This window comes from Mchenga conophoros, linkage group LG20 (assembly GCF_057382185.1).
Source record: "Mchenga conophoros isolate Kocher_MC1m ecotype Shallow Benthic linkage group LG20, M_conophoros_male_GT1.1, whole genome shotgun sequence".
In the NCBI taxonomy this organism is placed as follows: Eukaryota; Metazoa; Chordata; class Actinopteri; order Cichliformes; family Cichlidae; genus Mchenga; species Mchenga conophoros.
Genome location: NC_140545.1, coordinates 33,581,433 through 33,609,062, shown reverse-complemented (window position 1 = coordinate 33,609,062; position 27,630 = coordinate 33,581,433). Strand labels below are relative to the sequence as shown.

General features: G+C 41.6%; 2 protein-coding genes across 3 annotated transcripts in view; both read right to left on the bottom strand.

The window, feature by feature from the left end:
• Window positions 1-369: 369 nt before the first annotated feature.
• Window positions 370-16,844, bottom strand: hdac6 (histone deacetylase 6). 2 transcript variants are annotated; one of them, XM_085260272.1, is made up of 29 exons: window positions 16,710-16,844; window positions 15,436-15,528; window positions 13,761-13,889; window positions 13,120-13,205; window positions 11,679-11,763; window positions 11,528-11,568; window positions 11,342-11,438; window positions 11,123-11,220; window positions 10,911-11,015; window positions 8,447-8,515; window positions 7,762-7,888; window positions 7,159-7,224; window positions 7,016-7,075; window positions 6,795-6,884; window positions 6,465-6,571; window positions 6,277-6,344; window positions 5,640-5,787; window positions 5,430-5,558; window positions 5,185-5,353; window positions 4,687-4,892; window positions 4,413-4,605; window positions 3,987-4,136; window positions 3,727-3,904; window positions 3,153-3,289; window positions 2,852-3,064; window positions 2,630-2,776; window positions 2,395-2,541; window positions 2,185-2,313; window positions 370-1,404 (listed from the first exon to the last, which is right to left on the bottom strand). In XM_085260272.1, the coding sequence occupies exons 2-29, from the start codon at window positions 15,505-15,507 to the stop codon at window positions 1,336-1,338; spliced, it is 3,315 nt and encodes a 1,104-aa protein (XP_085116398.1). In that variant the 5' UTR covers window positions 15,508-15,528; window positions 16,710-16,844; the 3' UTR covers window positions 370-1,335. The 2 variants fall into 2 exon arrangements, with proteins under 2 accessions (XP_085116398.1, XP_085116397.1); XM_085260271.1 differs by having other exon boundaries at window positions 16,688-16,834.
• A 493-nt stretch (window positions 16,845-17,337) lies between these two features.
• Window positions 17,338-27,630, bottom strand: part of cxxc1a (CXXC finger protein 1a) — a 15,822-nt gene continuing 5,529 nt past the window's right edge. Inside the window, exons 5-14 of the mRNA XM_085260273.1 lie at window positions 27,203-27,358; window positions 21,884-22,060; window positions 21,702-21,803; window positions 21,414-21,631; window positions 20,262-20,469; window positions 20,064-20,174; window positions 19,531-19,580; window positions 19,355-19,451; window positions 18,650-18,802; window positions 17,338-18,558 (exon numbers count right to left, since the gene is read on the bottom strand). Of these exons, the coding sequence (XP_085116399.1) occupies window positions 18,412-18,558; window positions 18,650-18,802; window positions 19,355-19,451; window positions 19,531-19,580; window positions 20,064-20,174; window positions 20,262-20,469; window positions 21,414-21,631; window positions 21,702-21,803; window positions 21,884-22,060; window positions 27,203-27,358 (1,419 nt within the window). The 3' untranslated portion in view covers window positions 17,338-18,411. The remainder of the gene's footprint in view (window positions 18,559-18,649; window positions 18,803-19,354; window positions 19,452-19,530; window positions 19,581-20,063; window positions 20,175-20,261; window positions 20,470-21,413; window positions 21,632-21,701; window positions 21,804-21,883; window positions 22,061-27,202; window positions 27,359-27,630) is intronic.

The following is a 27,630-nucleotide window of genomic DNA, read 5'->3' as shown; positions in this document are numbered from 1 at the left end:
CCTGAAAGCTAAAGGCTCTGCCTCCCATTCTACTTTAAATACTCCACAAGTAAGCCTGCAGTCTGAGAGCAAAGTGTTTGGCTAGGATACTAAAAGGTCTTTATGATATTCAAGACCTTGAGGGAAAGGATTTCAAATTAAATTCTGGATTTAACTAAGAGCCAATGAGAAGCCAATATAGGAAAAAGATTCTCAGTGTTTCGCTGCAGATCTGGATTAACTGAAGGCTTTTCGGGGAGCGACCTGCTAACCTGATATTGACATAATACAGAGCAGAGTAGAAAATAAACCAAAACAGATTTAGAGCAGTCTGGGGTCTTTAATATGAGCAGGAGACACATGATGGAAAATATGAAGCGGTCAATAAAGTCGACAGAAAATGAGAAGTTTTCTTTATTTTGTACTGCGGAAACTCAGACACTGAATATTGATCGTGGATATTGATCCAGTCTGATTTGGTGCAAACAAACAGTTTAACAGAAATAACGAGTTTATGAACAGGCAGACAAACCGAGTGTTATTGCACAGCACACAGAGCTCCTCCGATCTCACCGACAACAAAAGCAATCAGCTGTTTTTTTTAAACTCTATTGATCTGTTTTCTCTTCGGCTGCTTTACGTCAGAGAAAGGATTTTTTTTTTATATATTATGGAACAAAACAAATCAATGAACTCAGTTACTGATCATTCTCACAGATTTATTGCTGCAACATTTCAGCAGGAAAGAAAAAAGGTTGATTTTAACTAAAATTCCTTTTTTCTCCTCTAAAAAATAAGTTTCTGTTTTCAGACTTTTTTCGTTTTTTAAACTCTGATGTTGATTGTTTCGGTCTGATGGACGGTCATCACGCCATCAGTCACATTTTGGCAACACTCTCTGGAGGGGGCGTGGTCTCTTGGTGACATCATCACCACTATGACTTGAGTATGAAGTCCTCCTGAGCCAAAATTCTTCCTGTTTTTCTGAAAATGGCTATCTTCTTCTTTTTGCTTCTTCAACTTCTTCCGCTCATGATTTTCAAAATAAAAGTGTTAACAGCATGCTGGTGCTTGATCACATTTTCGGGGAATAGAACTGACAACTTGCTGATGACGATGAAGATCATTGAGTGTCTGAAGTAAAAAATACAAATAAAAACATATTTTGCTTTGCATGTGAGTTTTTGTGTTTTGGCAGTTGTGGGACGCCGTACAAAGCTGGTGAACTTAACAGCGTTTCCCCAGGAAGCACCACTGCTGCTGGTATCCATAGCAATGCACTCAACTGTCCAATCACAGAGAAGGAAGACAGCGAGAAGAAAAGCGAGAAACAGCTGCATACATGAGGTTTTACGCTCAGCTCCAGGGGGGGATCTCCTCTCCAAACTTGCCGCAGTGAGCAGCGTTTTTAGCTTCAAACAGAATCTGAACAACAGAAGAAGAAACGTGATAATCACTGTCAGTGCATATAAACACTGGCTGTGAAAGCCAGGAAATTTTTGAAACAAATGGCTTTCCACACTTTAAAAGTTTTAATCCAGTCCACATATCTTTTCAGGTTCTTTTACATTTTGGCTTGTGTTTATAAAGTGACACCAAACAAAACAGCTGGCTACACTTTTACCTGCACAGTAACAAAGTAACTAAGCACAGAATGGAAACAAAGGGAAACTAATGCTGAAGGAACAGAGCAGAGAAATTTCTTTACTGAGCTTGCAACATCCTCAGTGACGTACCGTGAAGTTTCACTTTTATGTGCGTCTAGTTTCACGACACAAAGCTTGGCTGTGTGTCTCCAGTAAACCACAATCATTCTTAATTTAATTATTATTTCCTGGTCATGTTCAGGCCTGTGAACCAGCCTTGGTAACACTTATATGTGCAAATTCAAGATCTATTATTAGTTTTTACATCAGATATATTTGGTTTAATTAAAACCTGTTAAAACCAGGCTCAGGGTTGGATTTATGACACTGTGAATTATTGTTGTAACATGACATTAATATCACTGAGTAAACGTTACAAAGCATGATAACTTTGTTTACTGTTTGAGGGGTTTATGTGTCCCAACAGGTGTTCAGTTAAATTAACTGAGTATCCAATTCTTGATGTGATTTTAAGGTGTGAAGACTGAACTTGTCCCCTGGTTTATGCTTCATTTGTAATGGAGCTGCCGGCTGTGAAGCAGCCAGGTAGTAGCATTACCTGGTTGTGTACGTAGGCCTCACACAGGTAGCACCACGCAGAGAGATCGCAGAAACTGAGAACCAGGGGATGTTCAGACACGACTCCGTGATTCACCATGTGTTCGTTCACATAGCGACCACAGAACACCTGAAATAGGCAGATGGCAGAGTCAGGTCAGCAGGTGAAACACATCTTGGATGCATGTGATGCACAGGTATGACGTGTGACCTGGTAGCAAGTGAGACAGATCCAGTTCTCAGCCTCTGAGCCGCAGTCCTGACATGGCCGGAAGACGTCTATACCCGAGGAGGGGAGGGGCTTAACGGCATCCAGGTGAGGACACCAGGAGAGAGGGTCCACCACATACAGAGTTGACTGCAGAGGGAGACAGAGAGATGGACAGTCAGACACACTCGTCTGGATTTTTAACTTTATTAATGATCACAATTAAATGATGTCTGACTCCATCTGCGTCGGCGCCACACATCAGTTCCAGGGATGTCTGAGGCTTTGACCAACCACACGCTCCCTCGGGCTCTGGCTCCGCCCCGGCCCCGGCTTCAACCTTATCTACACCTGCGACCGACTCTGGTGTTGCCACGCCAACAGGCTATGAGAAATAAAAGTGAGGAAGTTGTCATGGTCACTTAGAGAGTGGGACATAAAAAAAATGTTGCTGACTCACCTGACACGACATACTGTCTGCTGATTCGCTGCACGCAGGTGTACTGTCATCTGACTCCTTCTTCACTTCTTCACAGGTTGGCTTCTCTGAGCTCAGGGGGACCTTTGGCCTAGCTCCTCCCACTGGAGAGGATGCAGGGTTCTGATTGGCTGAGGTCTGACCGATGTCCAAACTGGCCAATCCCTGAGTGAGCTGCTCCAGACTGCTCACCGTCTGATTGGACAAATGAAATGAGGAGCATTCTCAGTTAAAATTTGTCCTTCTTTATCAGGAGTCTCATCTCAGTTTATGGGTGTGTTACCGTAGAGTCGTCCGGTCGTGCAGGGGGCACCGGCGGTTTGTCGTTGCTGCCCTGCTCTGACTTCCTGCCTTTTCCTTTAGAACTACGTTTCCCACGATGCTTCAGGGTAGGCAGGGCTGCCCGGACAGACTCTGGAACTGAATGACAGAAAGAGACATTCAAATGAAATTAAATGGGTATAAACTGGTACATTAACAGAGTCCATGAACACAGAACCAGGTCCAGGTTCTGGTCTTGGATCTGGTCTCTACACACACTCCTGTCCAGTAAAAATAAAACTGATCTCTTTAATGACAGTTGCTTTAATTTATTCCATCTCAATCCAGCCAGGTTTTTTCTGCCTTTCTTCTTCTCATGGCTGTGAGAAAAGCAAATCAAAACAAAGCTGGCTTAAAGGGAGAAAGCCAGATTTCTGACAGAGGATAAACTGAGAGGCCCAGTAAACGATAAATAAAGATTATTTCTAACTGCAAATCATGCAGAGCTGCTTTAGTAGAGTCAACAATAGAACCCGGAGATGGAGATGAGCAGAACAAGTTCTGTTTAAATCTGATGAATGAGATTCTGGACTCACCGTCAATCCTCAGGGACCTCCAGTAGGGGACGTGGTATCGGATGACCTCGTTTATTGTTGCCACGGCACTGTGGTGAGGAGGAGGGAGAGGCGTCACCAAGGCAGGAGGGGGGTCTCCTAGCAACATGCTGGTGCACATCGCCATGGAGTCAGAGATGGTTGACAAATTGTAACCTCCCTGAGGAGAAAGAGACGCATCAGTTCACTCAAGTTTTCTTCACTTAATCCATGTTTACTTTCATTTCACCATCCCAGATCACCTCCAGTATGACCAGGACCCGCCCCCCAGCCAGTGACATCAGCATGTGTGTGAGGTGGGCGTATCCTTCTGGAGTCACATTGTAGCCACCCAGGGGATCCCCCCGGGCTGCGTCGAACCCGGCCGACACCAGAACCAGACTGGGGTTAAACTACAGAGAGAAGACAAATTTGTGGAAGACTTAAAGGCTAATCAACCAATCAAAGCACAGTTTCAAGTCTAAACACCCAACCAGAGGACTCAGTCACATCTAACCAACCAATCAGAGGACTCGTTAAGGGCAAACTTATCAGCAGAGAATCCATATCAAACCAGAAAATGTTGACATGTTTGCTTGAAAAGTGATTGATTATCAATCAGATTATGATCACTCTTCTCCTGATTAACTGATCAATTTCTGCTGCTCAGTGTGTGCCATAAATGTTACCTCAGTGGCGATAGGCATGACGACACGGTGAAAAGCTGCAAGATAGTCCGAGTCACCCATCCTTCCTCCGCTCCATGCCACATTGACATTAAAACCCGCCCCCTTGGCCACGCCCACCTTGTCGGGGGCAGCGTCCTCTGAAGATGGAAAGAATGCACCGTTGTCGTAGCGGTGGAGGGAGATGTAGAGGACACTGCAAACACAAAGTCCAGTTTAGCTCGTTTTCGTCACTGCAGGTAAAAACTGTTATTAAGCTCCTCCTCCTCCTCCTCACCTGCCATCGTCCTCGAACATGTGCTGCGTGCCGTTGCCGTGGTGAACATCCCAGTCTAAGATGAGGATTCGCATCAAGGGATCATGAGAGGCTTTCTTGGCATAGCGAGCAGCGAGAGCTGCCGTGTTGAATAAACAGAAGCCACAGGGATAGTCTCTCTCAGCGTGATGACCAGGAGGACGGACAATGGCCACGGCGTTAGTCACCTGCAGAGGAAACGGACCAATCAGCTGACCTTAGCCTGTCAGTAGTATATTATATGTATTATACACACATCACATTTAGTTAGTGTTGTGAACAGAGGACATTTTTAAGGATGGACTGTCAGAAGCTAAACGTTCAAAAATAGCGCACCAAAGAGCTGGAAGACTTTATACTGGTCAGTTATTCCCATTTAAGAGATTGTAACTCGTGTTTTTGTTGCTACGTTTGCAGATGTCAGTTATTAGTAAGATGCTAAGAAGCTTTTATGACAGAGCAGAGCCACTCACGTCGTACCTGCCCACACAGGATCTGGTCCAAGGCATTGAGGCAGCTTCCAGCCGCCAGCTGTGCACACTGGAAGCTCTGCTGGTTGAGGTAAATGGAGACGAACTCGTCGCCCAGTTTGTGCAGCTCTCTGGGCTTCATCATCGCCGTGGCTTTCATCTGCTCGATGTGCTGCATGCTGGACACACACATTCGTGCTGAGGACCAGGAGATGAGGTAAAGCTGCTCACACACAGCACTCTGCAGCTTCATACCTGTGACACAAGGACAGCTCCTCCTCTGTCGCCAAGCGAACTGGTATCCGCTGGCAGCGATCAACCAATCCCAGTTGCTGATGTTTGGAGAAGATCTTAAAGATTCGCTGAGGCTGCTCCGGGTGATGTCTGCAGTGGAGTTACATCAGCGGGATTATTACAGAATCGCAGCTTCCTGTATTCATGTCGAACAGAGTCGAGGTAGCTCACCTGTCCCACAGGTTCGAATGCTCCATCATCCTCTCATCATAAACCAGACCTGTTGTCGTGGCAACAGAGGGGGCAAGGTTGGGCTTCATTGTATTTTTCTGATTGCTCGATGTGCTGATGGCACGTCCCTCAGCCGACGGGCTGCCTTCTGCACGGAAAGGAGGAAGAGGGAAGTTTGATGAAGAGAAGTGAAAAGGGGATTCTAGTTCCGGCAGGTTCCCTCTGCGCATCCGTCTGGACGGTTTAAACCTGCGTTAGTTCGAGCTTAAGAATTACACTCATCATCGTCTTTATAGGTCAAAGCTGTGTTTGATATGGTGGCTATAAACTATTTTTATTGTTGTCTTAGATGCAAAGAAGAAAATATATCCACCTAATAATATTATGAATCGCCACAGATGATGACTGGTTCCATTCTGCTAATTTGGCCTTTAAAATCGATGGAGGTTAATCTGACTGCGGTTTTAGAATTTCAGATCAGTTGAATTTTATTTATATAGTGCCAAATCAACAACAACAGCCGCCTCAAGGCGCTTCATGCTCATGTTACTTTTAAGAGCTTGTGTCTGTTGATGTGGAGCTACCTGTCCTAACATTATGATTACAGAGTGTGTGTGTTGGTGTGGTTGAGGGTTACCCAGCACTTGCAGAGAGGCCCAGTGTGGATACAGAGCTGAGATGGTCTGAGAGATGGACTGCAGAGCACTGAAAGACACGCAGGGTCTGAATGAAACAGGCTGAGAGTCCTCCGCGTGCAGAATAAAAGGAAAAACACAACAGGTGACACAGCCTTTGTAATCTGCTGGATGTCAGGTGAGGTGTTACCGGTCAGACGGAGCAGTGGGTGTAGTTAGAGGAGGACATGGTCCACCCAGCAGAGCTCGAATGCAGGCTGCAGCACTCTCAGCTGATGACTCATAATTATAACCTCCCTACAGACAAACAAAAAAAGAACAAAAACAAAATGAACAAACAGGTAGAAGCCAAACTCGTTTAAACTCTGATATCCTGGAACATCATTTCATTGCATCTCTACTTAGGGAAAGAGGGTACGTGACACACACACACACACACACACACGTATATTTAACATGAGAGTAAAGTGATCTCAGGGTCAGGATGAATCAGATGTCAGCGTGTAGGAGGACGTTTTACCTCGAGAGCGAGAACAAGTCGACCTTCTGCCAAACTCATCAACATGTGAGTCAGAACCTGGAAACACTGAGGACTCACACACATCTCACCCTGAACACACACACACACACACACACACACACACACACACACACACACACACACACACACACACACACAGAGTGAAACAACTGACGCATTTGATTAAAAAAAAACTGATCTCGGGTCTGTGGGTGTTTTACCTTCAGATCTCCAACTGCGGCATCGAATCCAGCAGAGACCAGAACCAGCTGAGGCTGAAACTGAAAACACACACGCTGATCGATACATGACGTCATCAATATCAAATTTTCTAAATGTGTGTATGAGTGTGTGTGTGTGTTACCTCGTAGGCGACGGGCAGCAGCACTTGTTGAAAAGCCGCGATGTAATCAGCGTCGGTCATCCCCGTCTGACAAACGCATCACAACACAGGTAAGACTTGTTCAATAACACTGAAACCTGACTAGGTCACGAAATGCACATCAGTACAGACGGTACTGTAAAATGAAACAATCGGGATGGTTTGGAGACCATGACACAGGCAGAGCTGGAGGTGTTGAGATTTTCACCGGGAGCAACCAGAATGGACAGGATCAGAAATGAGCACATCACAGGACAGCTCAGATAACATTAGGTGGTTTGGACATGTGCAGAGAAGTAACAGTGGATGTATTGGACAAATGATGTTGATGCAGCTTTCAGGCAGGTCACTGAGAGGATTCATGGATGTAGTGAAGGAGGCCATGCAGAGTTCTTCAGGGAGTAAAAGCTGTGCAGGCCCAGAGGCAGCAGAGCAGCTTTAAACCATCCACCCCACCTTGCTTCACAGCTAAGGTGAGTTTTGGTGTATTTTTGCATGTTTTTCAGGGTTTGAACTGCTTGTTCTGCTTTACTGTTGCCTGCTCTGGGTAAGAGGCTGTCAGCTGGAGGATTTGGAAGAACTCACCTGGTTCCAGGGCAGGTTGATGTTTCTTCCTTCAGCTGGTCCGCTGCCAACAAAATGGCTGTCGGATTCTGGCAGGTGAGGCCAGAAAGAGCCCTGCTCATACCTGTGGACGCTGAAGTACAGAACACTACAACACACACACACACACACACACACAGATAAAGTTTAGACAGGAACCAGCTACAGCTTTACCCAAACCTAATCAAAGGCATTAGACATGATGGATGAAGCTCTGAGCAGAAGCAGCTGAGCAGGTTCAACATCTAAATCAGATTCTCCTGGAAGCTCAAATATTGGAGAGATTACGCACAGCTGAGCAAAAACGTGACGCCACCTGCTGATACGCTGCACTCCTTTGAGTCCATGAGCGTGCACTATTTTTATAAAGCTATGCAAACTAATGAAAAATCCTTTTCATCATAGACTTTCACGTATACAGGCCTGATTTCAACTACCACCTTTTATCAACGAATAGATTTAACTCTCTCCAAATTGCCCCTCGAGTTATTAGGCAACCAACAGTAAAGGAGAAGCGCAACATTACAGGCTTGAAAGATGAAGGGTAAAAATAAACCTTCAGATGGAAAAGCTGCTTTTGTTCAAATCGCTGCCTGCTCTGTCTGCCTGTCAGCAGATTCACATGTTAATAAGATCTGATCCTGGATCAGAGGAGAAGGAGCAGTACCTGGGATCCTCCTGGAACCGGTACTGGATGCCCTGCCCGTGATGTACATCCCAGTCCACTATCAGCACCCTGACACACACACACACACACACACACAGAAACAAAATGTGAACACTGGGATTTTCAGAGTAAAGCTTGAAGCTACGTTTATTTCATTCTCATTAAACCCCCTCCTGGGGTAATTGAGAAATTATACAAACAAACCAACAAAGCACAGTGCTTTTTAATACACATAATCATTATAATGAAAAGTAAAAATACATAAATAAAATATCCATCAACAAATCACACATCCAAATACAGATACAATTTCTTTACCAAGTTTTGCAAGTTTACGCAGTTTAACAATATCCTTAGTAATAAATAACTTTGCCATCTTATAGACATTTGGGCTCAACCTAAAATACACAAGCAGATGTTTTTGTCTTTGCAACTAAAAACAACGACATTCAAATAAATAATTATACTCATCTCTGAGTTTTCCCAAGCTACAAAGTTCACATAAAAGTTTAATATATTTGACTCCATCAGATCTGCCCGTTACTACGACTAACACCACATCTAAACCTTGCTAAATAAAACAGAATAATCTAAACGACAAAAATTATTTTCCAGTTGGAATTCTCACTTAAATATTCTGTAATTAATATAAAGACTATTGTTAAACATTTCTCAATTCCAATTTTGTCTCAGAATATGAGATATCCTCATCTCAGTTACTGCTTTTATAACCTGTCATTCAATATTTTATGTTCCCATAAATTAGAAAATCCTTTATGATCAAATATTTGCTTTAACTTCAATATCCACGGCGACTTTAAAAAGGCCTTTATCATATAGATTTTTCAAAAAGCTAAACACGAGAAATGATCATTTATTCCTATTTCCGCTCAATAATCTACACCAGCAGCCAACCATCCTACATTCAATCTTTATTCAATTTAAATCCACCCAAATCTCCATATAAAACACAATTTGCTGCATTTTTATTCAACTTAAAAAGCTGCTTTAAAAATTTAACATGTAAAGCCCCACACCTCCAACCCATAGAGCAATACAGGTGAGACCAACTGTTCAAACTGTAACTGAGTTTCAACAGATAATCTTAGATCTCTAGCTTTAGTTAAAAACTACAGAGAGCTTTCCAAGCCTGCCGCTTTGGTTTTTTAATGGCCATTGTCAAGTGTTTTTATGCACACTCAATCATCCAGGTAAGTAAATCCTTCACTTGGATGAGTGATAAAACGTTTCTCCCACTGAAAACGCTACGTCCAGATGAACAGAATCAACTTTTTGGACTTTTTTAAAGTGTTAGACCAAGATAAACATAATCGTTCACTCTTCATAATACAGAATTCCCAAATTAGAACCAAACCTTTTGGGAAAATTCCTATTTTAGCTCTGTTTCCGATTCTGACAATATTCCAGTGTCATCTGCATACAGAAGGACAAAAAGTCTTAAACAGACCTCAACAGAAATGATAGTCCATTATAATATCTTTGTATACTCAAAATAAATTTAAAAGACTGCAAAAAGCAACTGTTCACTCTGTCAAACTCCTATATTACAATCAAACAATTTAGAATACAGATTTTGAGCCATCCCATGTGACTCAGCATTTTGGTATAAATTATTCACAACTGTAAAAATGTCTTCTATATATAACTGCAGCAATTAAGTTTTGTTATAATAGGCTTCTTTCAACCAAATCAAAAGCTTTTTTGTAATCAATAAAACTCAATATGGTCACTTCTAATAATGCAGACATAAATTAATTACATTATGTAAAACAAATATATGATCAATTATTGTGTAACTCGCCCTACAGTCAGCTTGTTCAGAAAGCCCACTGCAGTTAAATAAGATGTCAACGCTCATTAATTATTGACGTAAACAATTTTCCAGTACAATTAAATACAATTGTCTGTACCGGTGTTAACACATTTACCCATATACAAAGGATGTATTCCAGCTTCTTCAAACAGGCCAAAGACCTACTTTATGGTGCTGAAAACTGGGTAATAATGGACCAAAGGCAACAATATGTAATCACATCCTGAAATAAATTAATCTGCGTGACAATAAGGGCCCAACGTCATCAGTGAAACAACTTTAATCACTGATTTACGACATGAATTTTATTATTTAGCTTGTTTTCCTACAAGTCTTAAACATAATGTAAGAAAATTTAACATCTGCATCAAACCCATAGGAACAACAAGACCTTTTAAGTCCTTATTTTGTTTGATTTCAGGCTTTCAATGACCCACGGGGAGTTCGGAAAGAGGAGCTCCACCATCTGATGATGGTTTAGCTTTTTATAATTGATCTGCACTTTTAAAGAAAGTCTTTGCTACACCAAAACTCCAAAAGACCTGAGATGTTAAGACACAAAGCTACATACTAGCTCCCCAGATTGTCACACGTATACACAATGAAGAAAGACGAGTGTGTGTTACACACCTGCTGATGGCGTGCCTGGTCTGAGCGTATCGAGCTGCGATCGCCACGTTGTTGAAGATAGAGTAACCGTTGCACTCGTTGGCCTGAGCGTGATGACCCGGAGGTCTGAAAGAAGCGAGAGGCACGATATCGATCTGTTATTTCAGCGCTGTGTTCAGGTGTTCAAAGGAAAACACGGCGCTGCCCCGGGCAGGACGATCTGCTTCTCTTACCTGATGATGGCGAATCCGTTCTTGAGTTCAGAGGTCATGACCCGATCGACCAGCTGAAGCACTGCACCCACAGCTGTCACAGACACCTGGAAGGACTCCTGAAACACAAAAGATATTTAGTGCAAAATACAACTAACAACATCATGCTGTCCAGTTATCGATCATAAAGAACAAAATGAGCTTATTAAGAATTAACAAGATGTGTGTGCGTGTTCTTACTGGATGGAGATAAATGGAATCATATTTGTTGGACAGAGTTTGGAGTTCAGCCAGTGTCATCGTCTGAGTCGACTTTATCAGGTCCACATAGTGTTTCCTGCAGCAGCACAAACACACGGCAGGTTTTATGCGCGAACACATTAAAACATAAACAGAAGACGCTTTAACAGCGATCAGCAGACTCACATGTGAGCCAGCAGCAGCTCTTCCTCTGTAGCTTCTCTGGGCTAAAACACAAAAACACACGTCAGGATCGGTTATCTATAAAACTCGATGAGGATGTAAGAATAAGACTTTTATTAATATTCATCTCTGAGGAGCTCTTATTTAGCCTAACCTCAACTCTGATACAGAGAGGCAGCAGATCTTGTCTCTCCAGCTCCTTCATGATGGCTGTCACTCTGTCCGGACTCTCTGGATGGCTGAAAACAAAGTATTTCAAAGATAGATCAACAAAGACTTTATTAATCCCACACTGGGGAAATTCACTTGTTACAGTAGCACAAAAAGAAAATTTAATTATATTAATAATTATATATATATTATATCGGATATATTAAAAAACTACAGAAATAGAAGAATAAATAAGAAAACTTTTAGAATCACCTGCACTGATAGCTAAGCTAAGCTAGTTATTTCTCAGGATATAGTTGTATTGTTACTTGTTACAGTTATTTGATATTATATTTTGCACTATCCTACTGTATATTACTGTATACTTGTATTCTGCTGTACATATTGTATATCTTATTCCTCTGCTCCTCTGTCTCTCTTGCTGCATTGAGCATGTGTATGACAAAAGAAATAAAGTTCTTCTTATCTTATCTTATCTTAAAAATGATGTACACAAAAGCCAAAACTCTTAAATAATTCAAAATGGATTAAATACTACACAAGAGTAATTTGTACTATCTACAAATGGTACTATATATAGAATATACATGCAAAGCTACTCTGGAAGAGTCCAAGAATAACATCATATAGCTAGAAATGAGCAGACAGACTCCCCTGTAGCATTAGCTCCATATGAACTAAAACAGAGGAGCTGTAACAGCTGATCTCCTTCTTCTATGATGCAAATTTGATTAAAAAATGCAAATAAGCAGAACAGGAGCCCGCTTTGCATGAATTAAAAGTTAACAACAGTCTTTAGAAGAGAAGTATGAGGTGAAAAAAATGAAACTAACAAACAGGCTCATATTTAATTTAAATGATAAATTTTGCCCTGAAGGAAATCGCTGAGCTGCTGAATGATGGAGACCGTCTGTGAATCTGAAAAAACATCCAGCTCTTAAATATTCATCATGGATTAGTCTCTGCATTATTCACTCCATTAATCAACTCGCTGTTTAGAAAACATGAGTTCCTGAGGATGCCAAACAGAGACACAAGTCAGTGAAACTTGGACACAGGGCAAAGAAAAGGAAGCTCAGGTAATCAGTTATGAGCAAAGATGCTGATTAACTTTCTCATGAGGTCAGACTACAGCAGAAATCAAAATTATTACTTATTAAACTTAATTCACTTATTGACAGCTTCAGTTTCAACAGTGTATCTGTAAACATAAACTAATGTTTCACTGAAAACAAAACAACACAAATTGAACTGAACGTGCTGAAGCCTGGTGTGGACTGAATTTTGAAAGGAACCAAAACAAAATATAAAACAATAATCATTTAAACTCAATTATTGTCTTTTACTGATCAATGTTAGTCAAAAATGTAACTGTAATTAACATCTGATTTAACTGCACAGCTCCTGTCTGAGGTGCTGCTTACCTCGGGTCCCACTCGTTCTTATGGTGGGTGAAGATCTCCGAGTAAACGAGACCCGTTCCACTGGCTGCTGATCTGCTGGACAGATCCTACACACACACACACACACGCACGCACACACACACACACACACACCCAGGAAAAATAATCAAATAAAACTTCATTTTTGATAAAATATGATAATGTGCTGTGTTTCAGGATGCAAAAGTGCCAGTATCAGGTATACCTCTAGCTTATGACTTGCAGAGACAGTCCTATTCACCCCCACCTATTACCACATGACAGTCTCACAGCAGGTCACACCAAACAAACAGTTTGCCGCTCACAGTTTCTGATGGAACCGGAGCAGACCCAGGACATGAGATGAAGTCTCTCAGCTGGGCTGGGAACGCTGTTGTGTCTCCTCATAAGAGCTTCTGGAGGCTTATATTATTTCATTACTTATCTCTACTTTATTATGGATGTCCATCTTTAGAGTTTGGCTTAAAACCTTGAAACACCTTCACAGGTGTAGCTGACACTGGTGGAAAGGTCAGAGATGGTCTGAGGTCCAGCACAGACATCTCACCTCTGTTCCAAACACTCTGCAGGACCTGAGCTGCATGCTAATCTTTTCAAATATTAAACAGAGTGCAAAGTCTCACCAGTGTCTTCAATTTGCCACTCAGCTCCTCTTCTCGCTCCTCTCTGGTCCTCTCCATCCTTCCTCTCCTCTTCAGCTCCTGCAGGCTGTTTCCTCCTTTGTTCTCCTGTGTTCCCTCACTGCTGCCGACCTGCAAACATAAACAGGAGCAGCTGAAGCCCACCTCTCTGCTGCGACTGAAGCAAATTGATACGCTGTAGGGTTAAAGCACAAGTGCTCCAACGTGACGCAAAGAACCAGAAGAAGAAGAGTTCAAATAACTAAAAGAGGAAAAGCTGAAGAAGAAGAAAAGGGTGGGCTGTTTCTGCCTGGTGTTACGAAAGCAGACTGATGACAAATCCAAACACTCAGGTGTTTACATGAAACTGAGCGCAGAATCGAAGTAGAGGCACGACAATCTGAGATAACAGTTCACCTCAGGTAAATGAATGATTGCCTCGCCCACTTTTACTCGTCAATAATTCATACTCAGCTAAAGCCAACCTGTAAACTTTAACGCATGCAGCATAAATAGTAACACTGACAAAAAGCGAGTTAAATCTGGAGCACGTCACCTCGAGCGTATCACTTTAATCCTAAAGAGGACCTATACTACTCATTTATGCTCCGTATGGAGGAAGGAGGGTTGCATGTCTAATCTACTGACTGAAGTAACTGTGACACTATTATACTTTCTCTTCATTTTAGCATTATTGAAACAAATAAAATGTGTTTTATGAGGACTGACAGATGAGGATTGTCTCAATAAATGCAATTTTGTTCATACACTTTTTAAAAAATCCTTTCTGCATTAAAAAGACTGAAAATCAGTCACTGACCTGAGAACATTTTATAATATCTGCCACAGACAAAGAAAACAGTATAGGTGTTAAACATAAATAGATCCAAACTCAGTCATTTAAGTCACTAAAATAACCCAGTCGAGTTAAAGCTTCAACTAACAAACCTAAACACTTTTAATATGACCCCCGATCTACATACTGAAGGCCATATTGATTAAACTATAAAGTTAATCAAGATATATTGAGTTTGTTTACTTTGTTGTAGATTTCTTTTTTTTATATACATTTTTTGGCCTTTTTCTGGCTTTATTGGGCAGATACAGTGAAGACTGCGAGGAAAGCAGAGGGAAAGAGAGAGGGGGAGACGTGCTGCAAAGGGCGGGTTGGATTCGAACCCGGGCCGGCCACTCTCAGACATGCGGCATACGGTATGTTTTTTGAATTGATCACTTTTTGCTAACTAGGAATCCGCAAAGAGTGACTGCAGAGTAAATGACTGATCTAATATTAAAAATCAATACTGGCAGCAACCAGTGCTACCCCTCAGCCTCCTAGTAGATGCACCTATGGCATCAATTTCAAAATCCTATGTCGCCTTGTTTTCAAGTTATCGTGTTCACAGGATTTTCAGTAAACTGGACCTCTGACCTTGACCATGTGGTCAAGGTCACTGAGATTCAAACTTGTCTGACATTTTTAGTAGATACAACCATGGCATCAATTTGAAGCTCCTTCGTTCTCGAGTTATCGCATTCACAAACTTGAGTATCCACATTGTGCGTCCACCTGGCAGGGTGACGACAACACCCCGTCAGATTTTATGGCTGAGCGGCAAAGAGGTTTAAAAGGAGGTGAAGGTTAAAACCAGGTGTATCCCTGTGTCGGGTGACTGACCTGAGGGGACAGACGAGGAGATCTTCTAACTGGCTTCGGTCCATGCCCTGGAGGATCTGACCCCGACTGCATCACTGATCCACTCAGATCCACCTGAACCAAAAATAACAAAGACACATGAAGAAGAACCTTCACACCTGCGAGCCAGAACAAGCCTCGTTACAGAGGAGTCACGACTGTGTAATGTGTCAATGAGAATCCAAACTAATTAAACCCTTTAATTAACCTCAAATAGCACAGAGACAAGTATGCTGAAACTGAGAAGATTTTTTGTTTACTTAAATCTCTCTGCTCACTTGGAATTTGAGACTGAAGAGTTTCATCACCTTTTTTTTCTTTAACTACACTCTGTAAACATCTTAGAACTCAGGAGGTCAGTTGCAGAAGTTTAAAAAAAAAAAATGTTTCCCAGATCCGGTCCCTGATGTAATCCCACTCCCACCTTGAACCCATCACTGTCACGCCACCCTCACATGCTTCCCCACTACTCCTGACTTCCTCATGCAGTTGCACAGTTCCTCTCTGGGTACCATATAATAAGCTTTCTCTAGATCCATGAAGACACAGTGAGGCTCCTTCTGGTTTTCTCTATACATCTCTATCAACACTCTCAAAGCAAACATCAAATCTGCTGAGCTCTTTCTCAGAATGATCCATACTGCTGCTCCTTATCCTAACTTCAACAGCTCTTTCCCATATCTTTATTCTCACACTCGTCCACTTTGTCTCTCTGTAGTTACTCAGCTCTGCACATCACCCTTGCTCTAGAAAATCTGTACCAGTACACTTCTTCTCCAGGTGTGATTGTGTTATAAGGAAGACGTTCTTTTAGCTTTTTTTCTTCCTACTTTCGCCAAGTCCTGGTCAATGCCATTCATTGGGTTTCTCTCTGTTATTATTGTTCACTTTAAAAAAAAAAAAGAGTGCCTGAAAATGACTACCACCGTAATTTATGGATGTGTATATAGTTGAACTGAACTACGTTTATTGTTTTTCATATTTCTTCAGCATTATTTTATTTATAATTTAATTAATTTATATATTTTTAGAGATTTTCACATCTGTTACGTCTTCAGATTGATGCATAAATGCTTTTTCTAAGATCATGATCGTGGCCAACACCAGGACCGGTACACCGGGACCGGGGTCATCCTCTCTCGGTGTAAATAGTGAAGCAGCAGAAGCTGTTAGCCTCCTGCTAGCTTGTTCTTAGTATGAAACACCCAGACTGAGCGGATAAACTTGGACTCACAGTCAGCCGAAAACATCCACACCTTGAAACCGGGTCAAAATCCGTCTGAAGACCCGCTGCAGCCTCCGGAACCGGGACGACCAGGAAGTGTACTGTTTGTTTCCGAGCCGCTGAGCGCCAACCGTACACCGCTACCGTCTGAGGCGTATGACGTCACCGAGCAGAGCAGCCAAGGGTGTGGCGCGCGCCGGGACTTTTTTTTAAATGATTTAAAACTAAAAACCGTTAGAGATCGATGTCACGAGCTTTTGTCTTAATCTCTATAGATTCATATGTGCTTAAAACAAATAGCGTCTTCAAAATGTAGGTTATGTTTTACAAACACTTTTCCTTTTTGCTGTTTCATTTTAATAATAATCCTATTATGTCTTACCTAATATAATACTGTGGCCCTTTATTCACACTAAAAATTACAATAATGTATAGGTTTTTTCTTCTTCTGCCTAATAAAATAAAATAAAACTGAATTTAATTACAATAAATTCTGGATTACCTCAAATCTTTCTCATGGATGTTGCATATATTAAATTTTATTAGTCTATTAAAAAAACATGTTGGGTAGCCAGTTTAATGTTGTGATGCAGTTTAAAGTAAATTAGTGCAGCACTGGCATTCACTCTGAGAACAGAAAAGCTCAAAATCAGCACAAATAATGAGATATCAAACTTTATTGAAACATTTTGAACAAACAACAACATAATGATAACACTTTGGATAAAAACAGATATAAAAAAACGAGACATCGAGATCGAAATGAAGGGTTTCCTCTCAGAGGGAAATTAAAGTCACACAGAAAAGTTTGACTTTTATCAATATACAACCAAGAGTTCTTTATCAGGACATTTCTTTTTATTTATTTAATTAATTAATTTCACTTGACTTCAGCTCTTTGTGCTTAAAATTTATTTCCTATGCTTACCCGATTGGCTGTTTATTCACTTAGACTGAAACAAGAGCCAATCAAGTCACAGAATCTATCTTTTTTTTGGCTAGCATTTGATTTTTTTTCTTCTATGCTTACTTTTTTTGATGATCCTATGGGGGAAAGTTTAAACTGATATTTACACAATTTTTATTTGAACTGCAACAGGCTCACATTGTAAAAAGAAACCAGGAGGAATGAGTTGTAACAAGATGACTTAGAGATTTATAAAATGTGTGCATCTTTAGTGAACATGTAGTGTTTCATCATCAACCTTAAGACACATTTCCAAAGCACAGCCACATTTCAGATTGGTCGGATGTGGGTAGTATAATACTTGTAGGTTAAACTGAATGAGAGCAGCTTTCCAGGACGAGGAGGACACATAAGCACCTCATGTAGACATCATGGCTCATTCAGGATCAAATGTGATCATATTTGTGTGTCCAGTCATCCCCAGCTTATTAAAACTAACAGTGAGGATACAACTGCCCACAAAGCTAAGCTGAGATCCAGCTTTCATGGCAGCGTTACCTAAGCAGAAGGTTTAGTTGAGTGTCCATCCATGAGCTCAGGTTTCCTACATTTGTAGTGTGAATATGAAATATAAAAACGGTTTGACTTCCTAAAATCAGATGAGGTCTGAGTTTGAATGAGGCTGGAGTCAGAATCAAATCTCTCTTGTTTTTTGTTCACTTGTGAATGAAACATTGCTCTGACTCACCTTCCCACAAATTTCCACAATAAAACTGCAAACGAGCGTTAAACTCATCCAGGAAAACGTCTGCCTGACGTCACCTGTCTACCTGTCCTTGGCAGAGCGCAGGTCAGTGGTGATTGGGTCGTGCTGGATGGTCTGGTGCAACATCAGAGCCAATAAACCGGCTCGGTTGGTCATGGCGGTCCTCAGATTCCTCTCCTGCTCGAATAGCTCGTCCAGTTTATACCACTGACAGAGACAAAGAGAGAGTTAGAAAAGTCCAGGTGTGTCTTAATGTTAATGACGAGGCACTAAATAAAGTTTGTATGAATAGAGATACCACTCGGACTCTCTCCAGGTCGACTTCGGCCCGGCGAAGTTTCTCCCAGCAGTAATGCTTGTTGCACTTCCTCTTAGACACCCGACAGAACTCGCCGGTTGGCTCAAACACATCTTTGACCAGAGGACATCCGCACACCTCGTCTGCTGGGACCTGCAACAGGAAGTCAATAACAAAGAATCAGGAAAATGTCTGCCTGACTTTGAGTCCAGAGCCAGGACCAGAGTCAGCACCAGCTAGTCCAGAGTCAGGACCAGAGTCGGGATCAGCTAGCTCAGAGTCAGAACCAGACTCTGCCTGACTGTCTCCAGAGTCAGGACCAAAGACTCCAGAGTCAATAAAGCGTCAGGAACATCTGAGTCTCTGAGCCCAAAGCCAGGACCAACCAATCCTGACTTTGTACTCTTCTCCAGACTCTGAGTCCAGACTCAGGACCACATGCCACATTAAAACTGTGCAGCATCCAATTTCTGATGTTATGTCCTTTAAAGACTTGAGACAGTAAGTTAACCTGAACAGAGACATGTTTTAAATATCCACAGCTGACAAGTTATGTAAGAGCACACCAACATAATCTTTTAGAGCCCCACAGACATTTGCTAAAATAAAAAAAAGTTCTTCATTGAGTTTAAGAAAGGGAGGAAAAGAGCAGCGGATTAAAGCCTTGATCGAGTCATAAGTTGTTTTCTGTAGACATAAACAAACCTTTGGATCTCTGGAGTGTTCAGGACATAAAACCTGCAGCCGCTTACAGTACGTCTTACTTTGAGGGTTGTAGACATCGCAGAATAACCTGGTGGCTCTGAGAGAGACAGAGAGAGATGAGACACAAACAGAGGAACGGGTAAAGACACGAGGGACGGACAGGTGCACGGTCTTACCCCTCTATGCGTGTTGGATACATGGAACCAAACGATGTTTGACTCTCATACTGTCGGACAAAGAAACAGAAAGATCAGATTAAACAGTTTTCCTTGGTGCCTACATTACCCACAATTTACCTCAGAACAGCTGACTGTCATGCCAGGGGATGTAAAACTAGCTGCTGTGCCATAACCACCATATGCCTGCTAATATTCTGACTTCATGTGCAGACTTAGACCAATGGTGTTAAAAGTGGAGGACCTCAGGGGTGCTAGGTTGCATCAATAATCTTTTAGGGAGAACTTATTATCCTCATTTATTATTAAACTCCAGATGAGTAGCTCTTTTAAACAGAAGATTTGAACAGCAGCATTGGGTGAATTTGCTAAAGGTCATTTTTCCAGCTGTCACTGAATTTCACTGGTTTATTGTGGCCTTTGTTCCCACATCGCTGTTATTAATTTCCTGTTTGATCACCTCATTAAGGCAGCTGTAATTCATATCCAGTACAGACCCCAGGTGGACACACTTCCTGTTTCTTTAAGCTAACCTTAGCGTAGCATCGCTCCATATGACGCAGAGCCACCTTCGGATTGACGGGGTGACTGCAGGAAACACAGAAGATCTGAAAGTCTGTGTCGTCACCGTCACCCTCAGTCACCTGCAGAGACAAACAGAGAGAGGAGACTAACTAACAGCTGATCACACTAACAGCGGAGTGCACTGGGTGGCTGCGGTTGCCACAGACCTCCTCGTGCTGTTGGACTTGCTGAAGTTTGGCATTGGCGATGATGCCTTCTAGCTCATGGAAGCGTTTCTCCATCAGCGTGAGACGCATCCTCGCCGCCTGCTGCTCTTTCCTGATCCGCTCCAGCTGTCTGCGTCCAATCTCCTCGGCAATGCAGGGACTCTGCTGCCACTGCTGGATCCTCTGAGGCAGGATCTCATAGATGCGACTGAGAGACAGAGACGAGGCGTCAAAGAACCAACAGATTTCAGAAACATGTACTGGTTCTGAGAAACCAAATTACACCAAGTTAACAGACAATGTCATGTTTGCTTTCTGCATAAGTTTGAGGTCCTGGGTGAAACCCCAGAGTACACAGTAATAAGGTGTACACGGCACCTAATACACAGCACTAGAAGTGCTGGCACAAATCACATTTTGGTGCCATCTCGGGTGGTCGTGCACAATTTTGGCGGTTTTTACCACCAATCTTTTTTACCTGCAGAAGCACAGAATATCGGATTATACAGCAAGGAGATGCTGCAACAGCTTCATGAAACTCTGGAGAAAACCTTGGAGAAAAAAATCTTGGCAGTTTCTTCCCTTTTGGTTTAACTTCTCTTCAATCAGGGATGATGCAGAGGTTTTCTCTGAATAGCAACACCTATCATTTACTACAGCGGTACCTGTGACGATATCACCACCAAAACCAAAGCGGTGAGCATAATATGCTCTCGAATAGTCAGATCTATGCTAAGCAGCTGAGCTGGATGCTGTTAGAAACTGTGTGAGAAGAATGGGAAGCCAGTCAAATTCACATTAGGCAAGTCCTCTCACCTTCTCAGAGCTGCTGCACAGCAAAGTGACTGACCAGAAAAAAAAACAATCAATGGCGGCAATGGACGTGTTTCACCTCTGGAAAGATGACCAAAGTTTTGTATTTCAGAAATAACCTGCCAGTTTGTGTTTGGAACAAATAGTATGCACTTCTTTTTTCACGTGTAAAAAGGGTTAATGGACTCAACGGTCCAATTAGATATGGTAGCTGACTTGATACAAGCTTTCTAACTTCAGCATAGAACTGCTGAATTTAGAAACTGCTGAATTCTCTGGCGGGCTTGCCGTGTCAGCCGTGTCGTGTTCACATGAACATTTAGATGATCTCAGACTCACTTGGCGGCGAGCTTCATGCCGCACTCCTCGGAGCAGTATTTGGAGTTGGCCCTCGCCGGCTCGATGCATCCTGGACCCAGACACTGCCTCAAAGCTCCGCCTACTTCTTTTACTCCACCCTCTCCCGCTCGCTCACTGTGCCGCACACGCTCTCTGTGACGCTGCTTCACTTTGTGGCGCCGAGGCTTTGCCTCCTCTTTAGGAACAGACACGGACTTCTGCACGAGGACGGGTGTGTTAGTGACATCATAAGTGACATCTGTGGTCAGGTGATCTAACCGCTCTCACCTTCTTCTCCGGCTTCTTCTCGTGTCTCTTCACGTGTTTCACCTTCACCGCCTTCTTCCTCAGAGAGTCGGACTGAGCATCATCCTCTTCACTGTGCCACACCTGCAACAAGAAGACGTGTCACGCACACAGAAAGTGCCTGCCTGGCAGCTGATTGGTTGGAAACACTTGCACACACTGACCAGGTCTCTGTATCCGGCAGCTTTGTATTGCTCGTACAGCTCCAGCTCACTCTCACTGAAACCCTCCTCCTCGTCATCTTCCTCCTCTTCAGTGTGATGCCCCGGCCCTTTTCTCGACAGGCTCCGCCCCCTGGCACCGCTGCGACTCATCTCCTCATCCTTGACCCGAAGCATCTTCTGCTCAGAGAACATATGCAGAGTAAACAGCATCATTAGCACAGCAATAACGGACATCTGTCTAACGGACATCTTTAACAATCAGAACGAGTTAGCAGTTCACCATCAATTTGAATCCCTTGTTAAAGGTGACACATTATGCCTTTCTTGTCATATATACCTGTATTTATAAAGTATTTTTCTTACCGACTACTCAAAGCCCAGGAATCACTTGCCAACCAGTCTAAGAATACACATTTTTCCCTTGCTATGAGTGCTTGTATCAAGTCCAACATGTTGGACCACTCACAAACATTACATGCATGATGTCATGCGAGAAACGTCTAAAGCTAGAACAAAAGTATGGAGCGGGAAACAACCATCCTCCACTCTAAAAAGCCCCATCGCTACGGTAACCAGAGACAAAGATCCAGAACTTTAATCTCACAGTTGTAATCGATACACGGACTGATGTCAATGTGTAACTCTTTTCATCTTACTGACGAATCAAAGCGCTTTAATGTTTTACTCAAAGAATCTGAAAACTATAGGAGAACTGTGTAACAGCAAAGATGGTGGGAGAAGAATGCATTTCAGGGTCAAAGTCGGAAAACTTTTAGCAGCTTCTTTAAAATCAGGTTTGAATAATGATTTTATAGAAGTTTAAAAAAAAAAAAAATCCAGGTTACTTGTGAAATTAAAGTTAATTTATATAATTCTTCAAGAGAACTGTTCAAATAAATGCCCAGAGGGATTTTGAGATGACTGCCAAGTGCAGAGATCTGCTCCTAGATCAGACCCGGGCATCGTATGGACCAGCAGCCACGTGTGCCATCAAAGGGAAATGGGATTCAAATTTTAAATAATTAAATAATCATGTAGTTTGTGCCATTTAAACCACCAAACAGTCTTTGATCAACTCTCCATTAGATAATGCCTTAATGATTTTTTTTTTTTTTACAGTTTTGTGGGAAACTATAACACAACTTTGGTGCTTTTATTTTGAAGGCAAAAAAAAAAGAATTTACATATGTTAGTGTATGCAAGCAAATGCAGCTTTGCTGTAAATGCACTGGACGTTTATGAGATACGTGACTCGACAGGAACTCTGACAGGGAGTGTTTTTTCCCACACAGGTAACTACACGCTTGGATAGGCTGAAATGGAACAAGCTGGAAGGTGTGGATGCGAGACAGAGTGACTGAAATTGGCATTTCTGCAGTGCAGTACACACCACCAGGTGTTGAGTAACCAGCACTAAAAATTAACCATGCTGCTAATGTGTTAACCAAAATAGTTAACTACATCAGGGCAGGCGCACTGAACCACAGACAGGCAGTTGCACTTTTAGAGCAGCATAAGGCTAAACATAGTGATATAAGCTACCGCATCGCTATCAGGTGGCTCAGCCTGGGCAAAGGGCAAAAAAGAGGGTTTTGTGAAAAGAAAGGACACTCCAGAGCTCTCAGACACAGAACATAAGGCAGATCTTGAATTTGCTGTTGACATGTATGCATGAATGGACTAAATACAGCACTGTAAGCACACATACAATGTACAGGCCGATGAAGGCTTTCATAAAAAAAGTTTCTCATCAGAGACATGCCAACAGTGAAAGAAGCCATAACATCAGCTTATCGCTTCAGATGGTACTCATGTATGTTAGGAGTCCTGCATGATGAGTTTTCAAGGCAATCTGAAGACTTCAAAACAGTTACGAGTGAATTGTCCTCAGCTGCAGTGTTGATCATGCATCCAGTGAACTCAGTGACCTGCAGTCTGATTCGCTGCTAGCAGAGCACTTCAAGTCAGATTTTTATTCTTCTCTCAAAGAGGAGAACTTTGCACACATAAGGACACATACTCAGAAGATGTTAGCTCTCTTAAAGCTAAGATCCACCTTTAAATGTAAACAAACATTTTCACTGAGGAAGCTTAACAAATCCTGATACAGATGCTCTCAGCAACAGTTACCTGTCTGCCGTGCTTTGCATTCCCAGCTCAGACATTGAACCAAACTTTGAAATCAACTGGTCAAGCTTAAAAAGGCTAGAGTTCTCTCCCCGAAGAACAGAAAAAACCTGAAAATCTGCAGATGAAATAATTAAACTACAGGAAAAACAGCAACAACTTTGCATATCTTTGAAATTCTCTGGTTTCTCATGTGGCCACTTGGGAAAATGATTTGCCCACCTGCTCCAGAATGAATCCTCAGATCTACAGTGACTATAAGATTGTAGATCCATCACCCCTAAAGCAAAGAAGCCCAACAACAGAAAAACCAGGAAATACGAACCATTTATGTGAAATAAAAATTCTGTAATATTCATCCTCTAACTAGATGCAACATGGAAATCAAAGATGAATTCTGCTGCATCATTTCCACATTTAAAGGGAACTTTTCTAGCAGTTATCAAAGTGCTGCAGTATACATTTCACCTGTTTGATTAACATTTTAGGAAACTACAAAACTCTGTTGTGCATATTTGATTTGTTCTGTCATTGATTTAAATAACCAGCATTAACTACCTTTTGTCAGAGTTACCTGTGTGCTGCTCCAGTCCTTCCTGGTTGAACAAAACAGGAAATAGAGGGTGGAGCTGGTTAAAATGCAGAGGGGTAGCAAATGGACCAAACCACTCGCTGTGACAGCACGGGGGGTGGGGGATCTGTGTACCGAGTTTAGTTATTGTCTCTGTGGTTTTTCCCCTTTGTGTTTAACAGGCGTTCCTTTGCTGCGTTCAGTCCTCGCTCTTCTGGTTAGACCAGTTCTTCTTTTGTTATCTTTTTCTGAGCAGTGCTCTGTTCAGCTGACCTTCTTTATGGACACAGCTATTTGCTAACCTCGACTTTTTCCTTCCTTTGTTGTTTTAATGTGACTTTGTGATCACCTGGGTTAAATAAACACCCAGCTTGCAGCTGAACTACCTGTGTCTGTAGTTTGACTGAAAGTCTCCAACATTTTTTGTCTTTTTCTCCCTCAAGTCTTAAAAAAAGAACTGGATCAATTTCCTACCACAACTTGAACCTGAAAAAAAGACGCTTTAAAAAGTTCTTGAAACCATGAAATCATTTACAAAGATTTGCAAGGCTAAAGCTTTTGCCCTGACTTTACAGTTTCAGTTATACAGTGTACCTTGAACTCTTGAACCTCTTTTAAATGTGTCATTCCTCTGCTACCCTGTGCTGGTCAGTGTTTACGGCCTGACTCACTCATTTACAAAAGCAAATATGAAGGATCGCTGCTGCCAAGACTGCGTGCAGCCAAAGCTCAGCAACATGACGATTCATCAGTCCCAGTCAGGCTGCAGTAATGTATTTACTATGGTGGGCCAAGAGTGCCAAAATGAATTAATCAAATACATCAGTAAATAATTAATTAAATATGTCAATAATTAATGACAATTAAAAATATTAATTAACTGATTAATTGTGACAGCAATTACTTAGATAAATACATAATTAATTAAATATGTATTTAATTAATTTTAATTGGAAATAAAAATCTAATAATTTATTAAATGATAAGATAAGATAATAAGAAGATAAGAAGAAGAAGACAAGAACAATGAAAGGCAGTTCGGCGTCTCTCCATTAGCAGTATGTAGATTTTTTTACATTAAAATTGCTTTAGAATAAAAGATAAAAGATACATAGATATATACACCTGTATACAAGTTATATATGCTGTAAGGTGCATTGCAAAGGAGCAGGTGCAATATAAGGTACAATGTAATCTTTGGTAGTGCACATTGAGTAAGAGGTTGGTTGCATTATTATAATAAATTATATTAATTAGACCTGCTATTAATTATGATAAAGACGGTTCATAAATAGAATATTTAAAAGTAACAAATTAAAATTGAATGAATTATGTATATATTTACTTAATATATGATACATTTAATAAGTTAGTTAACCCTTTAAGACCTACCATAGAACCAAGTCCGCCAGAGCTTACTTTATATTTTTACATGCTGTAGTGCCATTTTTGGGAGCATTTCAAGTTGCTATACATCAATACAACTGTTATAGCCCATATTTTAATAATATGTATGCATTAAGTCCATAGTAACTACATTAATTGCAAAAAAGTGCAATAAACTACAAAAAAATTGAAAATCGTTTTTGTTTTTTTTTTACATATATTTCTACTTGGAGAAATTTAAGAGGTTTATCCCTCAAAACTTTAAATACAAAAAAGTTGCAAAAAATAGTTTACAACAGGAAATTTATTTTGAGTGTCTTCATAGTTTTATTTTTGAGATACACCAATTTTTATATACACTGCAGGAAAAACGAAAAACAATCCTATGATGCAAATTTGCAAAGAAAACAGCAGGTGCATCAAAATAAACTATTTCCAGCTGTGCAATTCGAGTTCTAAGCATCCCAGAAACTATTCAGAAAAGCATAAAGTCAAACATGACTTATAAAAACACCAGTATAGGCTCTTAAGGCCTACAAGTAAAAAACTACATTTTCCGCGAAAATGACGTCACTTCCGGTTTCGGGCAGGAAATGGTGGACATGCGATCATTCACGCTGACGTCTGTTTCAATGTGGGAAGTGTTACGAACAGCTGATCGGATCGGCAAATCGTGTTTCTGGAATATTATGTTTTTGTTGCTGCAAGCGCTTTTTATGCAATTTTTGAAAAACTTTATGTGGAAGGAAACCGTGACCGAGGACAAGCTGATGGCATAAGATGTAAGTACAACTCCTCCGGTTTCATATGCAAAAAAAATTATTGCGCTAGCTTATGCGGTTGCAGTGCTACCGGGATTTAAAAATAGTTACACAAAAAAGAGCGTGCCCACTCTGACCGGCTTCAAAGGGTTAATGATGGAGTTCTTTAAGTCATTTTGGCACTTGTGGGCCTTCATAAGAAAGTAACCAGCTATGTTATTAGTATTCTGCAATTAGACAAAAAAATGTAACGAAACTGTCTACTGGTGACCTGCTGTGGTTTTGACTGTTAAATTTTCTCATGTATGAGCACCGGCTGTAGCGCTGTGAAGACATGACATGTGTAAGTGTAAAACAAAGCGCGCACACACACACGTACACAAATCAATCACACTGTCTGCCTCAGTTTCAGGGATTTTTATTTCCCTCCACTCGCACATTTTCACTGTATGACAATGAGGTTTATTCACGTACCCGGGCTCGGACCTCACACTGCCGGAGCCGGCACTTCTGTCTGATTTTGTTCGGGCCTCCAAACTTCTTCATGTCTTTACAGAAGTCGCACTGAGCGCAGTCCTCCGTCCTCAGGCAGGCGTCACACTCTCCACACATCCTTGCCGAACGCTTGATCTGGAAAAACGAACAAGGAAACCGAAGCGGTATGAACGGCATCGACACTCCAAGTCTCCCGCGAAAACCCGGATTGTGGCTGGAGCTTCAACCTAAGCACTTAAAGGACTTAAAAGTTTGAAAATTCATATGTAAGAGCAGCTAAAATTGTCAGCTGATGGATACGGAAAGGAAGAAGTTGAAGGTTAAGATACTTTAACTAGTAGCAGGTAAAAGTTAGTTTGACCCTCTGAGGTGTAAGTCAGCCTAACCCCAGCCTGAGCAGTTAAAGT